Source organism: Talpa occidentalis, unplaced genomic scaffold, assembly GCF_014898055.3.
Source record: "Talpa occidentalis isolate TD23 unplaced genomic scaffold, MPIMG_talOcc4v2.1 talOcc4.16, whole genome shotgun sequence".
NCBI classification, from domain to species: Eukaryota; Metazoa; Chordata; class Mammalia; order Eulipotyphla; family Talpidae; genus Talpa; species Talpa occidentalis.
In genome coordinates, this window is record NW_023601653.1 from 20,203,573 (window position 1) to 20,230,059 (window position 26,487).

At 36.0% G+C, this 26,487-nt stretch overlaps 1 protein-coding gene and 1 long non-coding RNA gene across 2 annotated transcripts in view; one reads left to right on the top strand and one right to left on the bottom strand.

Moving 5' to 3' along the window:
* The window catches only part of LOC119247442 (uncharacterized), a 54,940-nt gene that overhangs the window by 18,020 nt on the left and 10,433 nt on the right, over positions 1-26,487 (bottom strand). The gene's annotated exons all lie outside the window — the stretch shown is intronic.
* LUM (lumican) lies at positions 1,807-9,055 on the top strand. The gene is made up of 3 exons (XM_037513891.2): positions 1,807-2,161; positions 4,674-5,559; positions 8,380-9,055. Exons 2-3 carry the CDS (start codon positions 4,695-4,697, stop codon positions 8,532-8,534), a joined length of 1,020 nt encoding a protein of 339 aa, XP_037369788.1. The 5' UTR covers positions 1,807-2,161; positions 4,674-4,694; the 3' UTR covers positions 8,535-9,055.

A 26,487-nucleotide genomic window follows, 5' to 3' on the forward strand; every position in this document is an offset into this window, starting at 1 on the left:
TCTGACACGTTCTGACCATAGAAATCCATTTCAAAATGGCTCTGATGGGACAAAATTGGTTCTGACCAGAACAAACTAGTTCAAACTGGTTATAATTGGACAAAACTTTAAAAACTGTTTACCCTCTTCATGGGAGTAAAGATACTGTATCAATATACTTCTTTCATTGACTTGTTACGTGATTTTTAGTAATTCATTTATACCTGAGTCTCCATTTCTTTTTTTTTCTTTTTTGTGGGACCCTCGCTGGCGGCCAGGGAATGAACAGGCGCTGCAGAGGCTGCAGGCAACTTCGCAGCCCAGCGCTCAACCACTGCACCACCAGGGGAGGCCCCTGAGTCTCCATTTCTACTACTGATAATGTGAAAATTTATTAGATTTGAAGGCATGATACTCAAAGTTAAATATATATAAAAATTCTGAAGACTAAAGCATGGGGTAATATAGTTTGTAAGTGTATACTGTAGAATTTATTTAACTTATAACACACCCAAGAAATAAACTTTAAAATGTGCAATTTTGTCCAGTTATTGGTTGGACCAAAATGGTTTTATTGAAGAAAATTATATGTTGATGATAATCAGTTACACAATGAGCTTAATTTATTTTAATGCACTTAATCTCTATGACAGACACCCCAACATGTTTATAGTCTCATAAAAATATTTTAGGAGTAGGTGGAAATATTTTTAATTTTAGAATATAGAATTGATGCATTCAATGTTAGTGCTTAAAGTTGTCTTAATTATCTCCTTACAAAAAGTCATTAAGTAATGTGTGCTTGGTCTAGTCTTTTCTTGTTCTTGATTTTCTAAGTTTATTCATTTCCTTTATTATAAATCAAAGACATTTATATTACTCTTAAAATAAGAATAAAATGATATGCTTATGCATCACCCTGCAATTCCACCATCTTTTGTTATTTAATAGTTCCATGACAAAAATAAGACATTATTATTCTAATAACTTTTCAGACAAACACATTAGTGGTCATAAAAATTCATTCACATTACACAGGTCTCACAACTGAAAAGTGATATATTTGTAATTTTAAATGAGGAAATCTTCCAATGTGGCAGCTTAAAATATTGATTCTAAGAGTTATTATAAAGATGAGGCAATAAAATATTGGAGGAAAAATATTATCATAAAATAAAAGATAAATTAAGTGGTTCTCTCATTTACTAGAAGCATGCATGTATCAAACCAGGCCTTTAGGAGACTGAAACACTGTATAACTTTTACTTTTGAAAAAATATTGCCAACATGCAGTGACAGTGGACGATTATTGCCTTGTGATATTTTTAGCATACATTTATTATTTTTTTCATGTTCTTTCATGCTTTTTGGCATTAAATTATAGAACACTATCCCCAAGTAAGGTTTTGGGTGAATTCCTAAATTCAGTACACAAAATAAGAAACAGGCAGACATTGTTGATTGGTTCCAGACAAGAGCAACATAAAATGAGCCCCTTTAATATAACAAGCAAACAGGAAATGTTAATATTTATCTTTTGTCTCAGAGTGTGGATGAAGCATTTTTTCATAGCTTAGAAACTACTATAAGTTACCCTCATGGCCAAAAATTAAGTTAGTCCAAGAAAATCAATATAGATTGTAAGAGTAATGGGCAAAAATGATTTAATTCCGCTGAGTCCCAGCTCATTTGCATTTTCCTGAACTATCTCTATTTACGACTTATGAGACCCTCCGATGAACATGAGAGTTAGCTGAGAGAATCACACTTAACTGTAGCCAGAGTTACAGAAGGAAAATGTTTTGTAAGAGAATGAGTCTCACTGAAGTTGCCCCACTTTGCTTCATTCCTGGTTTACAGCTATGGTGTTTGGACTTGTTAAGCAGAGAGCTCGCTCCCATTCCATAGGGAATGAATGAGACGGCCCTCCTTCTCATGTCCACCTGCACTTCGTTAGAGAGCAGCGCGTTCACATGCCACACCACAAGATCTCCACAATGACATAACTCCATTCAGAGACTGGCGTGAGGAGGCTGAGTTCTCCCCCACCCCCTTCAGCTCTTGTATCACTAAGAATCTGGCAGCCAGTTCGTCCTGACAGAGTTCACAGCATATATTGGTGGATTCTTGTCCACAGTGCATCTGCTTTAAGAATTAACGAAAGCAGTGTCAAGACAGCAAGGTAAGTGCTGCTTTAACTATAGCACTGGGGGTGCTGACTGTTTGGGACAGTGTTTATTGTAACAGGAACAGGAAAAATTCCAGAGCAACTTTGCCAATTGCCAGTCAACAGCAAATCTACAGTTTTGAGCATTTACTTTCAGATTTTTCCTACTATGCTTTCCATGATTTATGGATTTGAGATACATTTTACATAGTGTTTTTTTGGCAAACAAAGTAATAAAAAAGTTTCAGGGTTAGAATGAGAAGCTATTTAAACTAGACAGTGAAAATGTATGGCTATGAAGATGTTTGTTACTTCATGCAAATTTGTTATACATGTGAGTATTGTTAGACCCTAGTTTGGGAGCAAAGAAAGTCATTTCAATCAGTATCCAAATTTTTCAACAAATAGATTGTTATGGCTTGTTACAATTTATGATAATTTTTATGTTGTTATAAAATGTAAGCTAAAGGATTTAGACACTTATGCATTACTTATTTCCATTTTGTTAATCTCAAAAATTTGATTTTTGGGTGTAGATTTTTGAGTGTATATATAAAGGAGTGTGTTTTAAAGAAATTCTGGGAAATATGATTTACTTTAAAAAAATATATTTCCTCCATAGCCACAGGAATTTGAAAAAACTAGAAGTGCAATTTTGCTTCACAGTAGAATCATTATATAGTTACAAACTCTCTTTGAATTTAGAGTCCTAGTATTTACTCTCAAAAAAAAAAGGCATTTTTTCATTACTATTGAATACTCACATTATAGATACTCACCATGACTATTTTGGTATATGCTCAAAATAAGGTGGAATCTTATAATTGAAGCAAGACAAATCTTTACTACATTAACATACTGTAATACAATGGTAACATACACATGAAGAGGTGGGATTTTATGTTTCTGAATCATATGCAGTATTCTAAACCAATGTTACCTTATTTAAAAAGTCATAACTAATATAAAAATCATATAAAACAGCAAAAAAACCCCACCTAAATATCATATAATTACATTGGCACTATGTAAGAGTTTCCATGGCCAAATCTGGTCAAGTAAACTAAATAACTCCATCAAAACCTTAGGTAATAATTTACTAAGTATTTGAGCATATATTGTATATAGTATGTCAGCTATCACAGTATTTCTCATAAATTATTTTGGGGTTTCATCTGCTAAATTAAAGTTATTTATAATTTCATATTAAAGCAAATCATTTAAATTCCTGATACTAAAAATGCTACTTATCCCTAACTGCCTTCATTCAAAACCTTCCCAAACTACCTTCATCAAACACTTGTACCCCACTTCTCACAGGGAGATATAATATTGTACAGTATTCCTCACACTGTTTTCCCTCCCAGAGTTACCAGTTTCTCCTGCATCATAGCATTTCATGCTACATAAGTCCAACTTTATATCCTAATTCCCTTTACCTACACTGCTGACCCTGTACGTCACCAGAAAGTTGAAAATCACATTTACAAATTGTTTTCAATTTATATTCTCAATATTATCTTTTCTACGTGGTTCCTAATGCTACTGTTGAATACAGATGTTTCTCCATAGTCACTTCTCTCCCACTTCCATTCCATGATAGCACTAAAACTCCAGATAAGTAAGTTGTGTCTTCTTAAATTTTGACATGAAGAAAGTAGAAGACTTGTAAGTTACTGAAAGGAAAACTTTAATTCAAAACTTGGGAAAGAACATCTTTCTCTACCAGTGGAAGTTTAAAATTTTTTTTAGATTTTGTGAAATTTTCCTGACTAATAAACATTAGTTTTTCTGCAACAGGTATGCTAAATATACTTAGAACATTACTTAGAAATGTGCCTAAATGAATGAAATATTAAACAAAACTTGACGTAATATGAGCACACACCTCCACCCAAAATTTTGTTCTCCTTCCCAGAAGCAACAGTAAGCAGATTCTTTAAAACATCCCCTTCCCAAAATACACACTGAGGGAGGCAGAGAGGGAGAAAGAGAAAGTGATAGGGGTGGGGGAGAAGGGAGAGAAGAGATTTCCTTCAGGAAAACCATGGATTGTCCAAGTTCCCTGTAAGGGCCTTCTTTATAAAATGTATTAAAGAAGTTGAATGGTAGGGTAGAGTATACAGTTTACAAATTGTCTTTTCATTTTCATTTTTTTTTTCTGGTTTTAAAGGGTGTATTGAACCAGTGTTCTAACAGGGTGATCAGTGAATACTACCCAGAAACTTCTTGACTGAAAGCATTTAAGGAAGGAAGGACATAGGGAGATTGACCTGAGCAATTTGGTCTGACTCACCCAGAAGGGGGTACCTCTGTATGCAATCTAACTAGAAATCTGGTAACCCGTAGGTTACAAGCATACATCCTTTTCCCTAGACTTAAATCAAAATTTAAAATACACCATTAAATGCACTAAAAATAACAACTACACATTTCCATGCATTTAATACATAATAATAAAACTATCGACTTTCTTTTTCCTAAGTATATATTATTTTATGACAGTCTATGTTTCCACTTTGTTTAGGATTCAAGACAGTTGCCAAAAATGAATCTAAGTGTGTTTACTCTCCTCGTGGCATTAATCAGAGGTACCAGTGGCCACGTCTACTATGATTATGATTCCCCCCTATCCATTTATGGGTATTCATCACCTAATTGCGCCCCAGAATGCAACTGCCCTGAAAGCTATCCAACTGCCATGTACTGCGATGAACTGAAATTGAAAAGTGTGCCGATGGTGCCCCCTGGAATCAAGTACCTTTACCTTAGAAATAACCAGATTGACCATATCGAGGAAAAGGCCTTTGAAAATGTAACTGATCTGCAGTGGCTTATTCTTGATCACAACCTTCTAGAAAACTCCAAGATAAAAGGAAATGTTTTCTCTAAATTGAAGCAACTGAAGAAGCTGCACATAAACCACAACAATCTGACAGAGTTAGTGGGTCCACTTCCCAAATCTCTGGAGGATCTGCAGCTCACTCATAATAAGATCACCAAGCTTGGCTCCCTTGATGGACTGGTCAACCTGACCTTCGTTCATCTCCAACACAACCAGCTGAAAGAGGATGTCATTTCATCAGCATTTAGAGGTCTTAAATCACTCGAGTACCTTGACTTGAGTTTCAACCAGTTAACAAAACTGCCTTCTGGTCTCCCAGTATCTCTCCTAACTCTCTACTTAGACCACAATAAGATCGGCAGCATCCCTGAGGAATATTTCAAGAATTTTAATGGATTGCAGTACCTGCGTTTATCTCATAACGAACTGGCTGATAGTGGAATTCATGGAAATTCCTTTAATGTATCATCCCTGCTTGAGCTGGATCTCTCCTATAATAAGCTTAAAAAAATACCCCCTGTAAATGAAAACCTTGAAAACTACTATCTGGAGGTCAATCAACTTGAAAGTAAGTAGAAATCTATGCCTGTGTGTGAGTGATGTTTCCAACATTTTTGAAATGGCTGAGCTATGCAACACAAATATTTCATTTGGCTCCATATTTTTAAGTGAATGAAAACTCCAACAAAATATTCCTCCAATTCAAATATAGAAGAATTCTCACTCCATTATATCCAAGATATGGTCTTTCTTTGAAGTGTTCAGATAATAAACTGTTAGGATCATAGAATTTAAATATTTTTTTTTCAAATTTAATATTTGGAACTAAACCTTTTCTGTTAACTCTTAATACTTATCTATTATTTGCCTAATTCGTGATTTATATTTGTGTCTTACATTTATTCTTTGGCAAAATCCAGCTGAGGGAGGAAAAAACGAGACCAGAAGTGGATTTGAGCCTTCCTCCTCATCATTCCATGTATTCTCATTGTCTTCTCTGACATCTTTTCTTGGGACTCAGCATATTACTTTGCTGTCATGACCATCATCTGTCTCTGTTGTCCTGTTGTGTTATGTGTGTTATGTTATGTGTGGTCTTTGCAGTGTTCTTAAGAGGACTGTGAGGAAGATTATGAAGAAAAGAAATATAATGGGATTTGGAATATTTTATTAAATAGCATTATAGGGTCCCTTTCTTCAGATGTACCCCATTACCTCATTTGATTCTTCGTTTCTCCTTCAAAATTTTCTCTTGATGACTTACTTTATTTTTATCTTAAGGATGGGAGTTTGACCCACTGAGCCATTTATACACTCACTTTTTTTTTGTCATTTTCTGGGACATTTTTCAATTTAAGCAATACAGATTCAGATGGAAAATTGACATTCATAATTCCCCAACTTACTCTCCCAGAGCTTGGCAGAAAAAATATCTTTGATTCATGGCTAATGCTTTTTAAGTAAAAAATCAAATGGAAAACACGGATTTACAGAAAGCAATAATATCTGCAACTTAATCTATTGAACTTGAACACCTTTACACCATGAAAGTTGGTTTCCTTGTCCTACTAGAGAAGGATATTGGATTTGCTGTCAGAAAAAAATTAAACAAAAGCAAGAATAAGACACAAAAATGTGTCATATCTATGATAGTAACAATTCCATGTACTATTGGTAGGATTGTGGTGTTCACGTGAAGGAATATGTGGCCAATTCTGAAATGCCATATGTTAATTTTCTATATAGGAAATACTCAAGTTATCAAAGCTGAATATTCCTTCCCTCTTCTCTTAGACAATAAAGGGGTCTATATGTAGGGGAATTTAAAGTATTAAGCCCAGGTCTTACTGTATTAGCTAAAGCTGGAAGACAATGAGGAAGATGCTCTCAGAACATTGACAATAGCCACTCCGTGCCAAGCTGAGATAAAAAACACAGTTCTCTGCACATGTGGTCATGTGAAAATGAGTGGCTACCTTGCTTCCTTATCCTTGACATTTGGTCAGGTAGACTGGTAGTTTGATGTAGTATTTATATCTTCAAATCCGTTTATTTTGTCATAAATACCAATAGTCCACATTCTCTTCATAAAAAGACCCCTTAATATTCAACATAAGAAATAGACAAAGATTATTTCTCATGTTTCAGATTTATAACTCTAAGCATTTACCTAATCACAGTTCTTCCTAATGTAATTTGAAATGAGAACAAATTTAAAAGGAAATTACTAATTGTTTACTACATATTATGTGCAAACAATATATGGTGTTACCTAAATTGATAAATACCTTAATTTAATCTTCACATATTGACATTTGATAAATGTTATTTCTAACAAGATCAGATATATCTCCAAAGTCAAAACCAGTTGGTAAATGCCAGATACAGAAAATTCATATGAGTAAACCCATGTTTTTCATTTTTTCCCTCTAGTTTTAGACCTTCCAGAGGCAGGTATCATAAGAAAGATCCCTGGAATTTGATTATTTCTTTAAGGCACCATCTTAGAGGAAAAGAGTGTGGTGTCATTTTTAAAAGATTGTTTTATTTTTGGAGGTAACATTGGTTTATATCATTGTATGATTTAGGGATATGGGCTTACATATCTTCAAATGTATATTACCACACCAGGCCACCAAAGCACATGACCTTTTAGAGAACTAAAGTCAGTATAACCAGAATTTGAGAATGAAAGCAAATAACAAAATTTAAAAAAAGATTAATCTAAAACATACTTGGGCAAACTAAGCAGTTTTTGTGCACACACAACGGTTATAAAGTATCTGACTTAATCTCCACTAAAAATGTAACTAGTGTTTCATTGTGGCATCTTGTTTGGCCACAGAAGAAAAAAAAAATGTGGCTCCGATCGTAAACACTCCATGATTTTGAATTTTAAATCATTGCTATGGTAGATGGTTGTTGGGAAACTCTTTAAAGGTCATCTAGTCAGTGCTTATCTTACATTGTAAAACCCCAGGATGCTTTTCTTAGTGAGATTATTCCTACAACAGCCAGCCTGCACATTACATATCTTCATGCTAGACTAAATATTTTGAGAAAGGTCTTAAAATAACGTGACACATCTAATAAATGTCTTGTCCAAAATCAAGTGTATCTAAATCAAGAACTTATAATGAATAAAATCCATGCTTTGAAAAATTCCACTGTACATCCTAATCTACCATAGTTACTGAACATTGCTGTGTCATTTGGTCGTCTGATGTGTTCCTTTAGCTCTACCAAATTCAAATATAAATTACGTGATTTTTTCTAAATAGGAATAAGTCCCATTAGATATTATTAGGGATTTGAGGATTTTTCCATAATTGTTTCAAGTCCATGTTCTACAACACATTGATTATTGTATCTGTTTTTCAATTTTCAGAGTTTGACGTAAAGAGCTTCTGTAAGATCCTGGGTCCATTATCCTACTCCAAGATCAAGCATTTGCGTTTGGATGGCAACCCCCTCACTCACAGCAGCCTGCCTCCTGATATGTATGAATGTCTACGTGTAGCCAATGAAATCACAGTTAATTAATAGGTACTAATTTCAGTCACATGGAGGTGAATCCTGGAACAACATTTTATGGTTATGTCTTTTTGCGTGTTAGTTTTCATAGTATTCATTTCTTGTTGCTGTTTATTACTTCTATGAATTTTAAATTCCAAGGGAAAATGTTTTGTAAACATTTTACTACTTTTTAAAAAAGAGAAAAGATGAAAGGCAGGCCTATTTCATCACAAGCACAAATATAGATACACACATAGGGAACAAATTCAATGATTTATTTGTAAATTTAGTGTTTTTAACATCTCTAATGTCAAACGATATGCAAAGCTTTACTGGTTTATTGTAAGTCAGCCAAGTTTTATAATTTCTAAATCTTAATATGCCCAAAAGCATGGACTATATAAATGATCTCAATTCATTCAAATTTGTTCAGCTGAAAAATAGGTGGTAAATTGAGTCCTCTGATTTTACAAAATGCTAAACAAAATTCAGAAAGCCACATACCTTTAGAGCAGTATTTTTAGTATTAACAATTTATGTAGTTTACCTAGTAAAACTTTTCTAGAATTATTTTTTACTTTAAGTCATGTGTATGTTTCTTTTTGATTATTTGCATGTTATGTTTAACAAGCTAATAGCAAAATAAAACACAGCAAATGACATTCCTGTGCTTGACTTCTTTTGAGACACATCTTTCATGTAGAAATAAATAAAATAGATTAGAATTCAAAATAAATCTCTATGTAATATTTTACTGATGTCAAATAGAATTTTCCACTAAATAAACTGTCTTCTTCCAGCATCCACTTGCATAGAGATATTAAACACATCTTGAAATGTGTTCTTAAATCCCACAACTTGCTTGGATATTTTCCATTATTTCCATTCCCTTTGGTTTTACTGATTCATATGCAATGGAATGCTAGTAAGAAAGAACTGGCTATAAGAGCTCAGTGATCACTGCTTGATTGCTAGGCAAAAATAGTGGATAAATCCAGGATTGAACATGATAATAGAAAATTTAATGAAAAAAAGACTTTGGATATGATCTTTTAGACAAACGATCAACTTATCTTGAAGTCAATACATATGCAGCAAAGATTTAGGGTTTACAATGCAGTAATAACAGTTCAACTTTCTACATTATGGATCACCATGATCCAAATGTGGGTTGTCTCCCCAAAAGGGCCATATAGGCTTTCCTCAATGTGCCCAGAGCAGGCCTCCTGTCTCCTTGATATATGGACACTAGAGGTCAATCAAGCCCTGTGAGCCTCAGGGGGTCTAAGACCATTTCTTATGGGACAAATTGTTTTTAGAGTTGAGAACACTGAGTGCGCCTGACTCCTTCTACCATTTTTTGTAATTGGAGAATTAATGACTGCTCCTCTTTTATGACCCAGAAGAATGTAGTCAGTGGCCTCATCCAAGTATAGGCTTATCAGTGAACAGATTCTAAGAATCTCATCTTTACTCCCAGAATAAGGATGAAGACACCCCATCTTGCTATAAATGAAATCCTTGAAGCTTCTGGTCCCTAAACACAGGATAAATATTCCCTGCATGTTTCATTATTCTTTAGAATTAAAAAAAAAACATGTATATTCTCCATATGCATGATATAAAAATGGTTTCGACTTTGCTAACCAGTATAATGCCATTTTGATTACCCCGAGAGCTTGGAATGTTGAGGTGCGGAGGGGGTAGGTAAGGGGGGGATTCTTCCCTATATGCAGACATATACAATGGGAAAGAGAAAGGTGTAAAATTTAGAAAAATAATCACTTTGACTATCTAGTTGACAAGAAACATCTCAGCATAGGAGAATATGTTTTAATAGAAAATTTTAATGATCTCTATCTTATAGTAAAATAGTCTGTCACAAAGGACTATCATCACTAAAGACTGAATTGACAGGCATATGTGTGAGATACTCATTATAAAAACTACATTGTGTGTTTTTTATTCTCCTGTCTTTTCTACATATAGATAGAAAACCAGTAAACTGTAATGTAGGAGTCGTGAAAATAACTTTTCTTCCCATGTCTATAAAAATTCACCACCAATCCTTTGAAACCTACTCTCAGATAACAGAAAATACTCTATAAATTTTACTTTAGAAAGAATAATGATTTCAATGAGCTTCATGTCTGTATCACTTGGGGAAAGAATATTGTCTGATAACATTCAACATCTTTAAAAACCTTTGATTTATCTTTATCCAAAGTCACAATATTCTTAAGCCTTAAAAAGCAAAACTAGGGCCTCCCTGGTGATGCAAGGGGTTAAGCACCACACTATGAGGCAATCTGCAGCCTCTGTGGCATGAGTTTGATCCCCGCCCGGCCAGGGAGCAACCCACATGGCAAAACAGACCTCTCCTGTCTTGCCCGCTGCTCCCCTCAGCAGTGTATTTCAGTCAGTCTGCTTGTTCTACTCCCCACTCTGTCTCTAGTTAATCCTCTCACCCTCCCACATCTCTGGCCTATACCCTAGCTCTTATATGCATAAATAAATTAATTTTTTAAAAAAAGCAAAACTATAACTTCTATAAAAAGGATTCCCTTTGTAGTTTAGGCTGATTGACAAGGGTCAAAATAAGCAAAGTGACACTCTTGTAGAAGCATCTTGGGAAGGCACTAGTTAGCTCCTGTTGGGACAGGTTTCCTTTCTAAACTCCTGGACAATCTCACCAGGGTGAAGCCTGAGAAGAGAAGCTTCCTGCTTGGTCCTTCACTCACTGTGATAGCCCTAGGAGGGAAGGATATATAGAGAATTTTATCTCACTCCCTTTAGCCCCCTACCACCAAAATTTCAAGTGTATAATCATCCTGTTGAAATATGGGTTGCCAGACACAACATCCCAGATTCACAGACACTGAAAATCATGTAATAGAAACGTCAACATTCTTAAAGACTGTACATTATGAATCTTATGCTGGGCCAGTGACACATCTTTAAAAACACAGACTTAGTGGGACACTATGACCAAAAGATTGACATCCCAAACAGAGTAGGAGTCTTTGTCTCTAGGGAAGCTGAATAGAAAAAAATCCAGATCTTTGTAATATAAATACATGAGAGTAATATTTTTTCTTTTATTCTAACTTATTTGATCTCTCCAACCCTTAATTTCTTTATTACTTATAAATAAGACATTAAAAATGCTAATTACACAAAGATATCATGAGCAACTTCTACCACCAAACAGGCTCAAGAGTAGCTTCAGGGAAACTTTTTTCTTGCCAATTTTGCTTTTCCCTAGAGAGTGACTCAGCTCATCCTCTAGGAAAAGAAATGACTTAGGATTCATTTTGATTACATTTTCAAGAATGTAGCTAGTGGAAAGGATCAACCACAGGGTGAATTTAAAACCGGAAGCTCTCTTGATAGACAACCCAATGAATGGATGAAAACAATGATGTATATGGATTCTTCTTTTCATGAAATTGAATCAATTTACACTTAATTGTAGACTATGATTTTGTGAGAAAATGAAAAAGGACTGAAGTTCCTTTTTTTTTCTTAATATCTCCATTTGTAAATCAGGGCTCAGTTGTGCCTTTTTGTGAACGAGAACTATAAGGCACTCAGGCTTTGAAGTTTGTGAAGAATTATCATAAGTACATGATTGACCACTAAATGAGCCAGAGGAATGTTGATTTTCTTAAATCAACATGTAAGAACTAAGTTAAAAGTTCTCCAACTGATAATAGCTGTATTTAGAAACACTGGAGAGTTTAAAAGGTTGGTATTAAAAAGGACTATGAAGTCATTCCCTGTGAACTTCTAAGTTTTGAGTTCCTTTTTTTAGAGCTGCAAATTTTTCATAATGCGAGCCTTAGAACATTCTTTGGTTGGGTTTTGCAATCATCATAAATACTTGCTTAACATTTAATTCACAAGAAAATCTTCATTTGATTTTAATTGAACTCTAAAGCAACTTAATTACTGAAGTCGTTTTCGGAAATGTTAGGTTCAAAGAGCGGGGTCTTTGGGTTAACGCTGGGAAAAGTTTCACCAGTACTCCCCCTTCAGTAGCACTGGAGGGTTTCTCAGGTGAATTTCTCCATGGGACAGAGGCATTAGTTTTATCCCTTTTATTATAAAGGGAGAGAAGAATAAAGGACACTTGCATAGATGCAAGCAGGCAGAAAGGGCTGCCCTGAAGGGGACAGGTTTGCTAAGAGAGGCCTGCATGGTGGCTGGCGGGCAGCCTTGGGAGGAGAGATGACTCTGCTGAGGGAGGTCCATGAAGAGAAACTCTAGCGTGTACGAGTCACAAGCAGGAAGGAGGGCTGATGCCCTGCAGATGGAAAAGGTTAGTAAAAAGAAACACCTGCATAGGCACAGGTGGGCAGAAAGGCTGCTGCCAGGAGCAGGTGCAGAGATTGCAATGCTAGAGTATTCTTTGCTTTGGGAGGGGCGCATTCCTTTGCTGGATTGTTAACTGCTCTTAAATTATTTCTAGGGTTGGCACCTGGGGGTTCTTTCTCTACTTGCTTTGAATAGGTCAATTGGGAAGGACTGAAGATTCTTTTACAATGGCCCTCAATCTCCATATCCCCACCTCCAGTCTGTGCCTCAGGATTCTTTGCTTTTTTTATATAGCTTGTTAAATGACAATGTTAAATATTTTCACCCCTATCTTCAGCTTCTGGCCTTGTGATGCCTCCTTTCCAAGTTTTCTTATCATCCATCACTATCAATTTCACGATATGATAAAGGCACCTCAGTGCAGCTTATAAAGCACCTTAGAATACAAAAGACCTTATGTCACCTTGTCCTTGGTTATGTCCATAGTCTCATCTCTTGCCAAAGTCCCACCACAAGCCATAACAAAGCACTTCAGCCATACTTAGAATTTTGCAGCTGGGTTTGTTTTCTGGCCTTAGAATTGTTACAGAGCAACCCCAATGTGAAATGGGTTGGCCTGAGTGTGGGTCCTCACCCATGCATTTAAAAGGGGTTTACAATGAGACTCAACTGCAGATGCACACAGAAAAGGTTAATAAAGGGTTTATTTACAAAAAGGGAAAATAAAGGGTGGACTAACCCAGGGAGAAAGAGAGAGTAATAAATTGTTGAATGTGTCCTACCAGTTCCGCTGAGTTGGGATACCAACAGCACGCTGAAGGCCTGTGAAAAACCAACAACCCCCAAGGCCAAGCTGTCTCTGATTATATACCAAGCCTGGCTGCTTAACTCCACCCTTAGTTCCCAGCAAGCCTCCCATCACCATAACCGTGATTGGCATTATGGGATTTGCAGTCCTTGGTGCCTTGTATCACTTTGGCCTGGGGGGAGTGGTGGAGTGGGGTCCATAAAACCTGTGTTTGTGGAGTTCATTCAGAACATCCTCTCCCCCAACAGAATCTCTTTATCTTCCTTAAGCTTAGAAAACCTGCCACTTTCAAGACTCACCTTCAACTAGCTACCTCCACGCTTTGCCAGAAATTTCAAGAACATCCTCAGAACTATTACCAGTTTTTATAAAAGCAAAATCTTTTGGAATAAAAATAAAACTGTAGATCAAAGTCATAAGCTAGAATAACAATACTGTTATGCCATCTTAACTTTTACTACAAATTCATTAAACAAATATTCATTGATTTTCCGCAATAACCCAGGAATGGTTTAGGTGTTAGGAATTCAGTTGTAAATTAGACCAACAAGTTCCTCTCTTAACAAAGTGGATATTCATAGAGAATTCAAACAATAAGCAGGTAAACACATACTCTATGAAGTGACAACAGGTAGTGATAAGTCATGTGAAGAAAAATAAACTACCCAAATTGATGAGAGGGGAGGAAGTGATGATTTTTGATTAGACAATAAGGAAATTCTTCCTGAGGAAAAGACTTAATTATAACTTGTATTTAAAATTTATTACGTGTTAGGGCCTCCCTGGTGGCGCGAGGGGTTAAGCATAGCACTATGAAGAAATATGCGGCCTCTGCAGCATGAATTCAATCCCCTGCCGGCCAGGGAGCAACCCACGTGGTGCAGCAGACCTCTCCTGTCTTTCCCTCTGCTCCCCTCAGCAGTGTATTTCAGTTAGTCTGCCTGTTCTGTTCCCCATTCTTGTCTCTGATGAATCTTCTCACCCCCCACACTTCTGGCCTGTATCCCAGCTCTTGTATGCATAAATGAATAAATCTTTAAAAAGAAATTATGTGTTAGATATTTCAGGGAATGCCCTTTGTGTACTGCTATAGATAAATTAATATCTATATAGTGCATTTCTACTTAACAGGGAGGACAAAACCAGGATGTAAGTTCAAATATATTTTATGTATTACAACCTTCATTTGAGACCAGATCTCTACTATCAGAGAGCCTGTTCTAATGATACTGAAATCGCAGGTTTCCAGGCCTAGTCTCCCAGCCAGGGATGGGTCTCAGGCTGCTGTAGCAGTGCTGAGTCCCAGCCACCAGACCACCACAGGTTGGTGTCTCTTGAAGCCACAGCAGGAACTTCGCAAATGCTCAGGCAAGCACGCGAGAAGAGGCAGGTTTGTTTAGAGAAAGAAAAAGTTTATTGAGGAGAAAAGAAACAGAAATGAAGTGGGACTCCCAGGCCTTTGGGACCAGGCCAGGGAGGGGCAAGGAAGCCAAAGTGGAGTCTTGCCTCAGGGAATATATACCTTCTTTAATTTTTTTTAAAAAGATTTATTTATTTATGCATACAAGAGCTGGGGTGTAGGCCAGAGGTATGGGAGGTGAGAGGATTCATCAGAGACAGAGTGAGGGTCAGAACAGGCAGATGTACTGAAATTCACTGCTGAGGGGAGCAGCGGGCAAGACAGGAGAGACCTGCTGAGCCCTATGGGAAGCTAGGTATGGAACTCATGTTGCAGTGGGTTGCAGTGATGGGCAGTAGCTTGATAGTGCTGTGCCTTGAAACCCTGAGCCACCAGGGAGGCCCAGTAGTGCCTTTAACTTTGAACAGAAAATATTTTTGCTTAACTCATGGGACCATTTACTCTACTCAGTTGAATTTATTTTAAACAGACTAATCTATACCTTAAAACTTGGGATATTGCATATAGAAATCAGTTTATTTCTTAATATTTAATTCATCAGCACATTTTTTTTTTGGCTAGACTTTCAAAATTCATGACACATCTAATTGTTTGCCACCACTAGTCCAATCCAAAACCATCTCTCTTCTGAACTAATGCAATAGTCTCCTAGTAAATAGACATATTCAAGATTTTTAACAGAAAAGGCTGTCATCAATACAAATAAATGCAACACTTTCAAACATTAATGTGCCCACTGAAACTATATTCCAGATATGAATTTTAAAAGGCAATTGGGGGAAAGTTTATTGAAGATTATAATCTTGTAAATTACCTGTAACTCCCAACTAACAACCATTTTCATTGTTCTTTCAGCTGCTGTAAGGTTGTGCTCCCCTCAACCATACTAGCTTTGTCTTAGCTCTTAACTACAGTTGTATTTTCTTTCTTCCCCCAAAAACACTTTCACTGTGTTCTATCTGTTTATCTAATTCCACTGGCTGAGTTATTAACTTAAAAAAATAATAATATGAAAAAGTAAAAGTAAACCTAACAGCTGCCAGGAAGTAACTGTAGAACAACTTTTAGTTTATCTTTTAGCAATAGATATATTTTTAAATATTCTCAGTTTCAAAGGGGGCAATCATTCCGAGTTTTATCTCTATCTTCCTGTTGCTTTATACTTTCCAAGACATAAGAAGCAAATAGAATTAAATTTCACTTAGACTCTGAAAAAGTAATTGGAGACACACTTTACTGCTATTTATAACTGTGATAGATGCTTGTACACTTAGTACCAGAAAAGTTTTTCATTTTTGTACATTTTTTTCTAAACTATATCTAATTCTCTCTTGAGAGATGAAGGATCAGGCAGCAGTTTGGCAGGTTCCAAGCAATTCTTTTAGTGTAGAAGTGAAATGCTTTCTTTGTTTCTCAAGTAAACCCATCCCAGCACCTGCTGAGCTGAAGCCTCAGATCTACAAATTCCAGGAGCATGAGAGCAAGATCTCCCTCTTGGAGAGGATGAGAATGTTTAGCTTTAGATAAAGGAATCCTCTCTCATTTGTACTTTTTGTATCTCAACTTTGGGGTGAGGACAAAACTCTAAGATTGGATTACTGCCTTCACCACCACTAAGGCCATGTAATTATGCCGTGGCAAAACAAAACAATGAAAAATCCATAAATGTCAATAAAATAAATTTATGCAAACAACCCAGACAAGCAATTAAAAACATCCACAGTTTTACTCAGTATCTTCATATAAGTATCTCCACTAACAGTCACAGACTGCCATGAGGTAAATCCTATCCCCATTAAAAAAACAAACAAACAAACAAACAGGAATTTGAGGCCCAGAAAAGTTATATTATTCAGCTTAACCTCACAGATAAGTTTTGCAGCTTAGACTTATACCCAAATCTGTCTCATCCAAAAGATTGAATTTTTCTGTAGACAAGAATACCCGTTTTTGAAAAGAAGAAAGTAAGCAGCATTCCTTGACAAGCAGGTGTTTTTATAAGGTGGAAAGAACACACAGTGCAGAATAAAGAAACCTGAAAATAGTTATGAGTACATCATTAAGTTTGTGCTAAGTAATTCCCTGTCTGAACTCCAGTATACATAAGTCATGTGCACGTCAAAAAAGACTGGACTAAGTGAACCTTTGTCTTTTGGGCTGTGAGACTGTGCTTTTTAACTGATTGAAAGCCTTATAGCTGAACTTGTGACCACTCTGTGTATTATTGCATGTCTTAGTATCTATTTATTGAGTCTAATTAATGAACAAGAAACTCAGGGCAGTTACAAAAAGCCTCAGCCACCAGGGCAAGTATAGAAAGAAGGGCTTGATTGCATCTGCCATCCTGCAAAGGAAGCAAAGTTGATGTTTGGCTCATCATGGGTTGTTGCTACTTTAACTGTCTCGACAATCTAAGTTCCAGACTGTCCAGTCCATCTCCAGGGGCCTGATCCTAACTGGCATCTGCTCAGAGCACAAAGAGAGACACTCCAGGTAGAAATAACCCCCTGGGCTCATCTCTATTCTTCTACTCTGAAGAAGAAGCCTGGTACTCAGCTTTAGAAATAGAAATTGGTTCCTGTCTTTCCTTAATTCAGTTACACGGTCCATACTGCTCACCATTTTACAAGGGCCTCGCCCCTGCAGAATCTCCCAACTCCCATAACACTCTTTTCCTACTTCACTTGGTCATAGGTGATTTTATTATAACTTGAGCTGTCAATAATATTCTCTCCTCTGGGAATATGAAAACTCCAAAAGAAGCCTGGAGATGAACAGGGTTATTCCCAGTCAGAAAGGTTAAGATGCGGGTGAAGTCCTTCATCCCTGGGTAGGGGCTCTTGAGCATTTCTTTGATACTTTGTTTCTAACATCATAGTTTTGGTTTTGTTCATTATATATTTGCTTGTTTCTCTTCCTTAATACTAATATCGCTCTAAAGACTCTTCCTTTATGTTTTAATTAGCCAGCATTGATTTTGGTTGTAACTCCAAAAAACTAAACTGATTTAGGATGGTTTGCCTCTTTTCTATTCTTATAAAGTGTCACCTTGTTCTAGCTTTCTTAATTTTTTGAAACCTCTTCAAAAAACCTATCACACTCCCCTGCATGTGTCATCACCTGCCCTCTTTATGTCACTATTTGTATTCTCTTATTGAATTAACTACTAATAGAATACAAGTTCCATGAAGCAGAGGATCTTTTATTTCCAATGCTCTGTCTTCTGGATCTAAAACAGCTCCTGGCACACATAGATCACAGTAGTTATTTGTTGGATTCATGGACACCAATGAGTTTAAGCTTTTGGACTATGATTTATCACTCTCATTCAGGAGTTTACGTTCCCAGTAAACTTGCTTCTTTTCTCTCCCCTCCTGTTCTCTGTCTAGATTTCCTTCCACTTTTGTTTTTGGTTTGTGTTTTTCTTATTTTACAAATTCATAGGCTCTTAGAGAATAAAATTTCCCCTGCCAGATGCAGGCATAGGACTCAGTGCTCTCACCCTTCTAATCTGTTGAATAGAAAAATAAGATTAGGGTGTGGGCTTGGAGTACAACTCAGGCTGCCTTCGGTGTTGCTGGCTTGCTAGACTAACCTGAGAAAGTGGTTCTTCCCTGTGGGCCAATAATGTTATAAAGTAACATTGAGAGGGATAAAATGTCTCAAATAAATTTTGCTTCTGTATGGTCTTGACTTTTGCACATTTATTCTCCAGATGGAGTGGAGAAGAGGAACGCAAGCAGGACAGGATGAAGACGTGGTGATCTTTGGTTTTGACTATCACTCAATATGTTTTTCTCCTTGGATATAGGAAATTGAAAAGCAAAGAGAAAAACAAATGTCAAGAAATTACAATAAACAGAAATAACTTGATGGACGCCAGATTCCTCATTCCTTATGTAATCCATCACTTTTTATTATATCATTTTAAAAAAGCAGGCTACAATATTCCATCCAAAGAATTGTGTATTATTTGTATAAATTAATTATGCACAAATTCTAGATGACATAAAAATCTTTCTTTTGTTTTGGGAGAGTTTTGTAGTCATTTTCCACCTTTCTTACAGAAACCACAATACAATCAATGAATTATGACATTTAAGACAGTTTTTCCAAGAGATCTATCTTTTGTCCAAAGTTGAACTATAATTAAGGGTGGAAAAATGTAACAACTTCAAGTCTCTTTTTAAAGCTATTTTCTTTGGATTTTAGCCCTGCTTTATTTAGGCTTTTGACTAGAGGGTAAAAAAAGTTTTGTCACTTTGTGTCTTAAATGAGTGGGTAAGAGAAAAATATGTTTAGATATTACCAATGACTCACAGTTTCTTATAGTTTTTGTGTTTTTTTTTTTAAAGATTTATTTATTTATTTATACAAGCACTGGGTACGGTCAGAAGCACGGGAGGGTGAGAGAATTCACCAGAGCCAGAGCGGGGAGCAGAGCAGGCAGACAGGTGGAGGACACTGCTGAGGGGAGCTGCGGGCAAGGTCTGCTCACCACATGGGACCCTCCCAGCAGCCGGGGATTGAACCGGCTCTGCAGAGGCTGCGGGCAGCCTGAGAGACCAACGCTCAACCGCTGCGCCACCTGGGAGGCCCACAGTTTCTTATACTTTCTTAGTAAAGGGACTTTTTATTATTAGTTTAGTCCTTCTGGACTGAAATTTTTATTTCTCAGCACCCATCCATTCTTTCCCTCAGTACTTGCCATATTCTGCAAGAAACTGATCCTTAAAGAATCTTCCTAGAAAGGAAGGATATTTCCTAGAAATATCAAAACTATATGAAATCATCCACTAAAATAGTAAAATGTGATCAAATTATCCACAGATTTTGCAACAATTGCACATTTTTAGCCATGATTACCAACATTGACAATGCTCTTGAGTTCCCTCCAACCTCTAGTCCATGCCCTGGAGGACTTCTGCCTAGCTGAATATCAATTTAAAGATTTTTTTTTTAATTTATGCATACAAGTACTGGGGTATAGGCCAGAGGCGTAGGAGGTGAGAAGATTCACCAGAGACAGAGTGAAGAGCAGAACAGGCGGGTCTACTTAAAATACACTGCTGAAGGGAGCAGCAGATGAGACAGGAGAGGTCTGGTGCACCTTGTCAGGTACCTTCCTGGAGATGGAGCTCCTACTGCAGTAGCTGGTGATAGCTTGACAGTGATGAGACTTTAACCCCTTCACCACTAGGGAGACCCCCAGACTACCTGAATATCTATTTTTTTTTAAGATTTATTTTATTTATTTATTTATACAAGCACTGGGTACAGTCAGAAGCGCGGGAGGGTGAGAGAATTCACCAGAGCCAGAGCGGGTGGAGGGCAGGCAGAAGGACTGAAGTACACTGCTGAGGGGAGCAGCGGGTGGCAGGAGAGGTCTGCGCGCCATGTGGGACCCTCACCCAGTGGCCGGGGATCAAACCAGCGGCGCTGCAGAGGCTGCGGGCAGCTTCGCAACCCAGCGCTCAACCGCCGCGCCACCGGGGAGGCCCTACCTGAATATCTATTAACCATATACAATATCTGGTGTGGTGCTCATCAGGAATAATTCTAACAACACCCCTTTAAAAGCCCAGTCTGACCACTCACTAGAGTCATCATACATTCCCATGTCCATGTCCAAATACTTTTTGGACATTTAAATAACACACTTTTCCCATAAAGTCATTAATCTGCCATCATGAAATAAAATTTCCTTCTGTTTACCTAAACTTATTTCTTAACTTTGTCTCTCTCTCTCCCTGTCTTTCTCTCTCTCCATCTCTCCTTTCCCCAGGCTCTTCTATTTGCCCCTTCTTTCATCTTTCTTTCCTTATCTAAGCCTTATGAATTCTACCACTGTCTCATGGAACATAACCATTTGTATTGTGCATATCTAGTAAGCTTCACTATACACCTCTTAGCTAGAGCATTATTCAAATGACTACTGAGGCAAAAAGTGGGCTAAGTTTGGGGGACACAAAGTGGCTACCCACCTTCAATTGAAGTCTGCTAACTATGCCAAAGCATCTGTTGTGCTTGACAGGTCAGGGAAATGAAGTTTCCTTTTTCTATGCTGAGGGAATAAGCTCTTGATGAGAGGAAAGAATGATATGAATTATCAATAAAGACTAATTAATATCTTTTGCAGTGATGTTTGTTTCCCAAGAGATAGATCTTAGAAATAGCGATTCTGCAGACACTGAAGTCGAGTTTGTCTACAGCAAACCCCACCCAGCCTGAGGGGCTTTTAAAATGGTTATGATTGTTATGATAGAATCCATCTGGTGAAAATGGAAAGAAAAGGATGCAGGTTTTTTGTTACAGTCCCCACATTGGCATAGCAACCAGTTGGCAGAGAGTATATTCAAGGTTGCTCTATTTTTCTCTCTCTCCTCATAGGTTATGGAAAATTCTAAATTTTAAAGGGCAACAAGGCCATATTTTAGAGGTGACAGTGAAATTCTATGCTGTTCTATCCACTTGTTTAAGTAACACATTATAATATAGCAATGCATTATAATACAGCAAAAACAAACAAAAATTACCCAGCTTTGAGTATCCCTGCCATAGACCCAGCTCACCCAGGAGCTGGTGGAAAATGAAAATGGTGGACATGAGATCAGGAGCCGCAGTTTGATTAAAAAATATAGAGCAGATTTGTTCTGAGTGTTATGCTTGGACAATCTGAATCAATAGGTCACTGGACACGTTCCAGATTTCAGGTCTCAGTCTCTGAAATGTAGGCTTAGGTAAGTGACATTTTGACAGACTCCGTGAGTGATATTAAGATTCCCTTAGGTAAGGGAACTGAAAGTTTCTAGAATAAATCTTCACTTAAAATTTTCTTTTTATCTTTTTTGGATAATTTATATGAAACTTTTTTAAAAATATGAATTCAGGTCATTGTTTTAAGAATTTAGAGAAGGCTAAGTTGTATATTTAAAATTACTTTTGGATACATTTCTAATATTCACAGGAAATGTCAAAAAGAAATGCAATTAGTTGACTATTGAAGAACTTACAAAAGAATGCATATATTCTTGCATAAAACTTATGAACTTGAGCTAAAATCCTAGAAATGAGTGTAGAGAGTGAGTTGGCAACTTATGAAGCCAACAGGTTAGAGGCTTTATGAACAGTTGAAAATGAATTTAACAGTGAAAATTTTTATAGTCTCTTGGCTGAAAATATTATTTGGAAGTAAGTTCTTTGGCTTGGGAGAAATTTGTGAAATGTATAGTAAATTATGTGGCAAGTTCATTTTAGATTTCTAATATTTCAAATAAAATATGCAATTCTCTATCTAAAAATGTCTAGTGGCAAATATTCCTGGCCTACTCACTGTAGAATCCGATAACTTTGCTTTATTTTACAAGCATTCTTTTCTATAAAAAAAAGTATGCTTGATCAATTATTTCCTTTTTTCTTCCTCTAATAATTATTTTTAGTTAGATTCCAAGCAGATGCAAGAATAATTTTGATTATAGAAGAAAATATACAAACATGAAAATAACAATAATCACATCATTTTGGGGATAGACCTCTTTCCAAAAAAAAAAAAAAATCTTTGAACTCAGTACAAAATTTTAAACACATGTGACCAATGTAGTTTGGGAGGAAGGTAAAATACATTTTGAAAACCCAGTCTCTATCAGTCCTTTTATTAAGGTGTTAGCAACTATTTCCAAGGGCTTCATTTAATAATGTGCTATATTATGTGGCACACATACCACACTTCCCAGGCAGAATCAGAGAACTTTTTTCTTTTTAGTTTCCAACTTATCTTTTTTTAAAATATATTTTTTACATCATTCTTCATTTTTGTACAATGTATGCTTTCTGAACTCGGTTATAGTCCCCATGAAATTCCTACCACCAATTCACCTATGTACCATCACCATAGTCCTTTGGGCTCTAACTTTTAAGTAGTGTAAACTTTTAAAAATTTTTGATATTGGTCATTTCCTTCTTCTTTACTAAGGTACACCCATTTTTAGTCATAGTTCTCGCTCACTATCTCTCTCTCTCTCTCTCTCTCTCTCTCTCTCTCTCTCTCTCTCTCTCTCTCTCACACACACACACACACACACACACACACACACACACACAAAGGATTCTGCATATAACCTCTTCAGAATCAGTAGAGAAGGTTACCATGATGTGGTAGATACCATTTCATGGAAATCTCCACAGTTTAAATACCAAATATGAGATAACAAATACTTGAAATGGAGGAAAAGTTTTGATTTTGTGACATTTCAGTTGCACAATGTAGGAATCTCAGAAAAAATATATACCAATCTCCTCTAATATCCTACCACATATTTTTTAAATCTACATGTATGATTATTTCATTAAAACTTTAATCACACATTATGAAACAGTGGCTTTGATGGAGTTGATAGAGTTTGTGAGATTGTGTAACAGGCAGATAGGTGGGGAAGTAGTTTGATACTTCTGTTCTTATGAGTTCTGGGGTAAACTATCTCTTCTATATTGTTCTATATCACTTGTAGCTTTTGTAGCACTTAACAAGGTATAATGTGGCCATTTGTAAATAATTGTTAACTTAAATTGATAGTGGTCTGGAACTGCAATCTGCTTAAAATTGTTTTCCAGTGGTCACATAATTGAAAACATTCCTCAATATTGCTTTCTATTAAAATCTTTCAAATTGTTTTTCTTCATCAAATAACAGATTATGTGAGGGTCATCTGTTATTAACATCAAGTTAGAATTTAATTATAGGCAAAGGAAGTGACTAAAGACAGTGGTCACTTCAAAATATTTATCCTTCGACTTTCTGAATCATTGAAAACTGATTGGTACTTGGTATGGAAATTGAAGTAAATTACAATTCTTGCACTTTTTTTGACCCTGAATCACATAGGAACTTTTTCCTGTTTTTTCTTCATCTAAATAAAGCAGTAGCTTTATTAATATTTCTAGTGGAAGAAAAACTAAAATACACTATATAGAAAATGTAAAAACCAGTTGAACTCACCGGGAAAAAGCTAGTGATGAGATTATTTTTAATGCAAATAATAGTTGGTGATCTTTTCTTCATATGACTAGCAAGTGTCTTTAAAAAATTGGATAAAGAATAAAAGACATCAGATTGAATCATTTATAATATAACTGCAATTACTTTATTTCTGCTTCCCTAATTTAGCAGCCGGATGGAGAAAGGTTGGCTGTATAACCATCAATGCAGATTCAATAAATGAAATTCACAGTGGTTTCTGGAATTTCCATTACTATAAATTGGCAACAAACATAGAATTACAAACATATTTTACTTGGTTTTATTCAAGAACTACATTTTAGAAAAGCAGTATTATGATACAGTTCAGCCACTGCAGCCATAGAATAGCTCTAAGCATTTTTTCTTTATAATTTCTTAAACAACTACTTTCTTAATGCCTTGGTTAGAATAGTATCATTTTAATAGAAAAAGAAATAACACCTTATCCAAAATTATTAATATGGAAAATATGGATGTGTTCTCTAGCCAGGAACATGAATAACTATTCCAAGAAGAAAACAAAATGAACATTGTTATACAACATTCTAGCTGCTTCTCAAAGAATATCTCCTAAAAGTAAGGTGTCAGTCTGAAGTTCTGGAGAAGATATGCAAATTGCAAAGTTGAGTTATAAGTATAAATTGCTGATTTTATTTTAAGATTTATTTATGCACACTAAAACTGAGGTACAAGACAGAGGTGTGGGAGAGGGGGTTGAGAGGATTCACTAGAGACAGAGTGGGAAACAGAACAGGCAGACTGACTGAAATACACTGCTGAGGGAAGCAGCAGGTGAGTCAGGAGAAGTGCGCTGTGCCATGTGGGTCACCTCCCTGGCTGGGGATCGAACTCATTCTGCAGTGGCTGGAGACAGTCTCATAGTTTACATCTTAACCCCTTGCACCACCAGGGAGGCCCCTAAATTGCTGATTTTAAAATTAAGACAAATAAGATATGACCAATGACATCTATATAAATTAAAATGAATTTATATGAAAATACACATTATAGACAAACAAAACAAACAAAAAGAATGTATACTAATCACATTAAAAGTAGAGTGAATGAGTAGAGCCATGAGAAAGGTAAATGGTAAATGATGAAAAATATCAATGTAACACAAGAAAGACCTTATATGAATAATTAATAGATTCACTAACATTTGAAGTCTGGCTAAATAAATAGAATGTGCTTCTTGATTTCATTAAGATGTATTTGACAAATAGTTCATGAATCCCCTTTTCACTCATAAAGTCAGTATGACGGTTGTGGCAGGTTCACCCAAACAAGTGCTTGTTCCTGGTTCAGAATTTATCTGCAATGTTGCTCAAGACTGTTGATGGGACTCTTTTGTTTCAATGATGTTCAGCAATAATGACTACCCCCATTCAAAAAGCCTTTTTTTTTTTTTTTTTGGTTAAAACATTCAGAAGTGCTATCTGGTGTTTAAAGACTAATATCCTGGTTGACAAGACCAATAGTAGAAATACATCACTCACTTGAGATTATTGGGAAATGTGGGGAATGCAAGAGTTGTTATCTCTGCAGTTAAAGTCAAAACACTGAAATTATTCAAAGATGAAAGTCTGGAAGAGAGTGACCTGCAAAAAGTAGTACATGTACTTTTAGTTACCTGAAATGTCATATCTCCTGAGGATTATGTTTTGAGGGGCAATATAATTATCATCGTATTTCTGTATGAAAAATAGAAGTGAAATCCAGGAATTAAATTATTGCTCTAAATGAATTCAGAAAATTTCCTTAATCATAGAGGCTTATGAAAGATAGATGATAGATTCTGAAGATTTTCAACCAAGGAGAGTGAATAATATAAGATCAGATTTACATTAGTTATTTGAGTGTGCGTCTAGAGATTGTACATTAATTAAATCAGTTTAAACATCTGGTAGTATTATTGTTAGTTTACTTAATCATTTACCACAAAATGGAACTCAAGTTTGTATTTTATGAAGTTGAGCCCCTCATATGTTAGACACAAATACAAAATTTTCAAAAAATGGAATTCTCATAGTCTATGATAAATATGGATTTATAATGTGTAATTCACTATCCAACTTCACTAAACATTGAGATATATATTTGAAATGAGAGTATTGATATTGTGATAAAACACATTAGCTATATCTGTTGGTTGCTGGTGGAAAACTTTACAATGAAAATTGATTTCTTGGTTTCAATAGGAAGGGGAAATCTGTAGTGGAAGAGAATGGAGTGTCATTTAAGTACCAATGAGTGAAAAAGATATATTTTCCATTAACTGATATCAGGATTAACATATCAGAATGGTCTGACCTAAAGAGAACTTAATAATGGCTGATTAGTAAATAAATAAATAAATAAATAAATAAATAAATAAATAAATATGGCTGGTTGAGAATGTGTTTTCTGAGCATGAAAG

Excerpts from the sequence above, each read along its gene's own strand:
- LUM (XM_037513891.2), top strand. The coding sequence starts at position 4,695 with ATGAATCTAAGTGTGTTTACTCTCCTCGTGGCATTAATCAGAGGTACC. Across the intron at positions 5,560-8,379 it reads GGAGGTCAATCAACTTGAAA|AGTTTGACGTAAAGAGCTTC; the intron begins GTAAGTAGAAAT and ends TTCAATTTTCAG.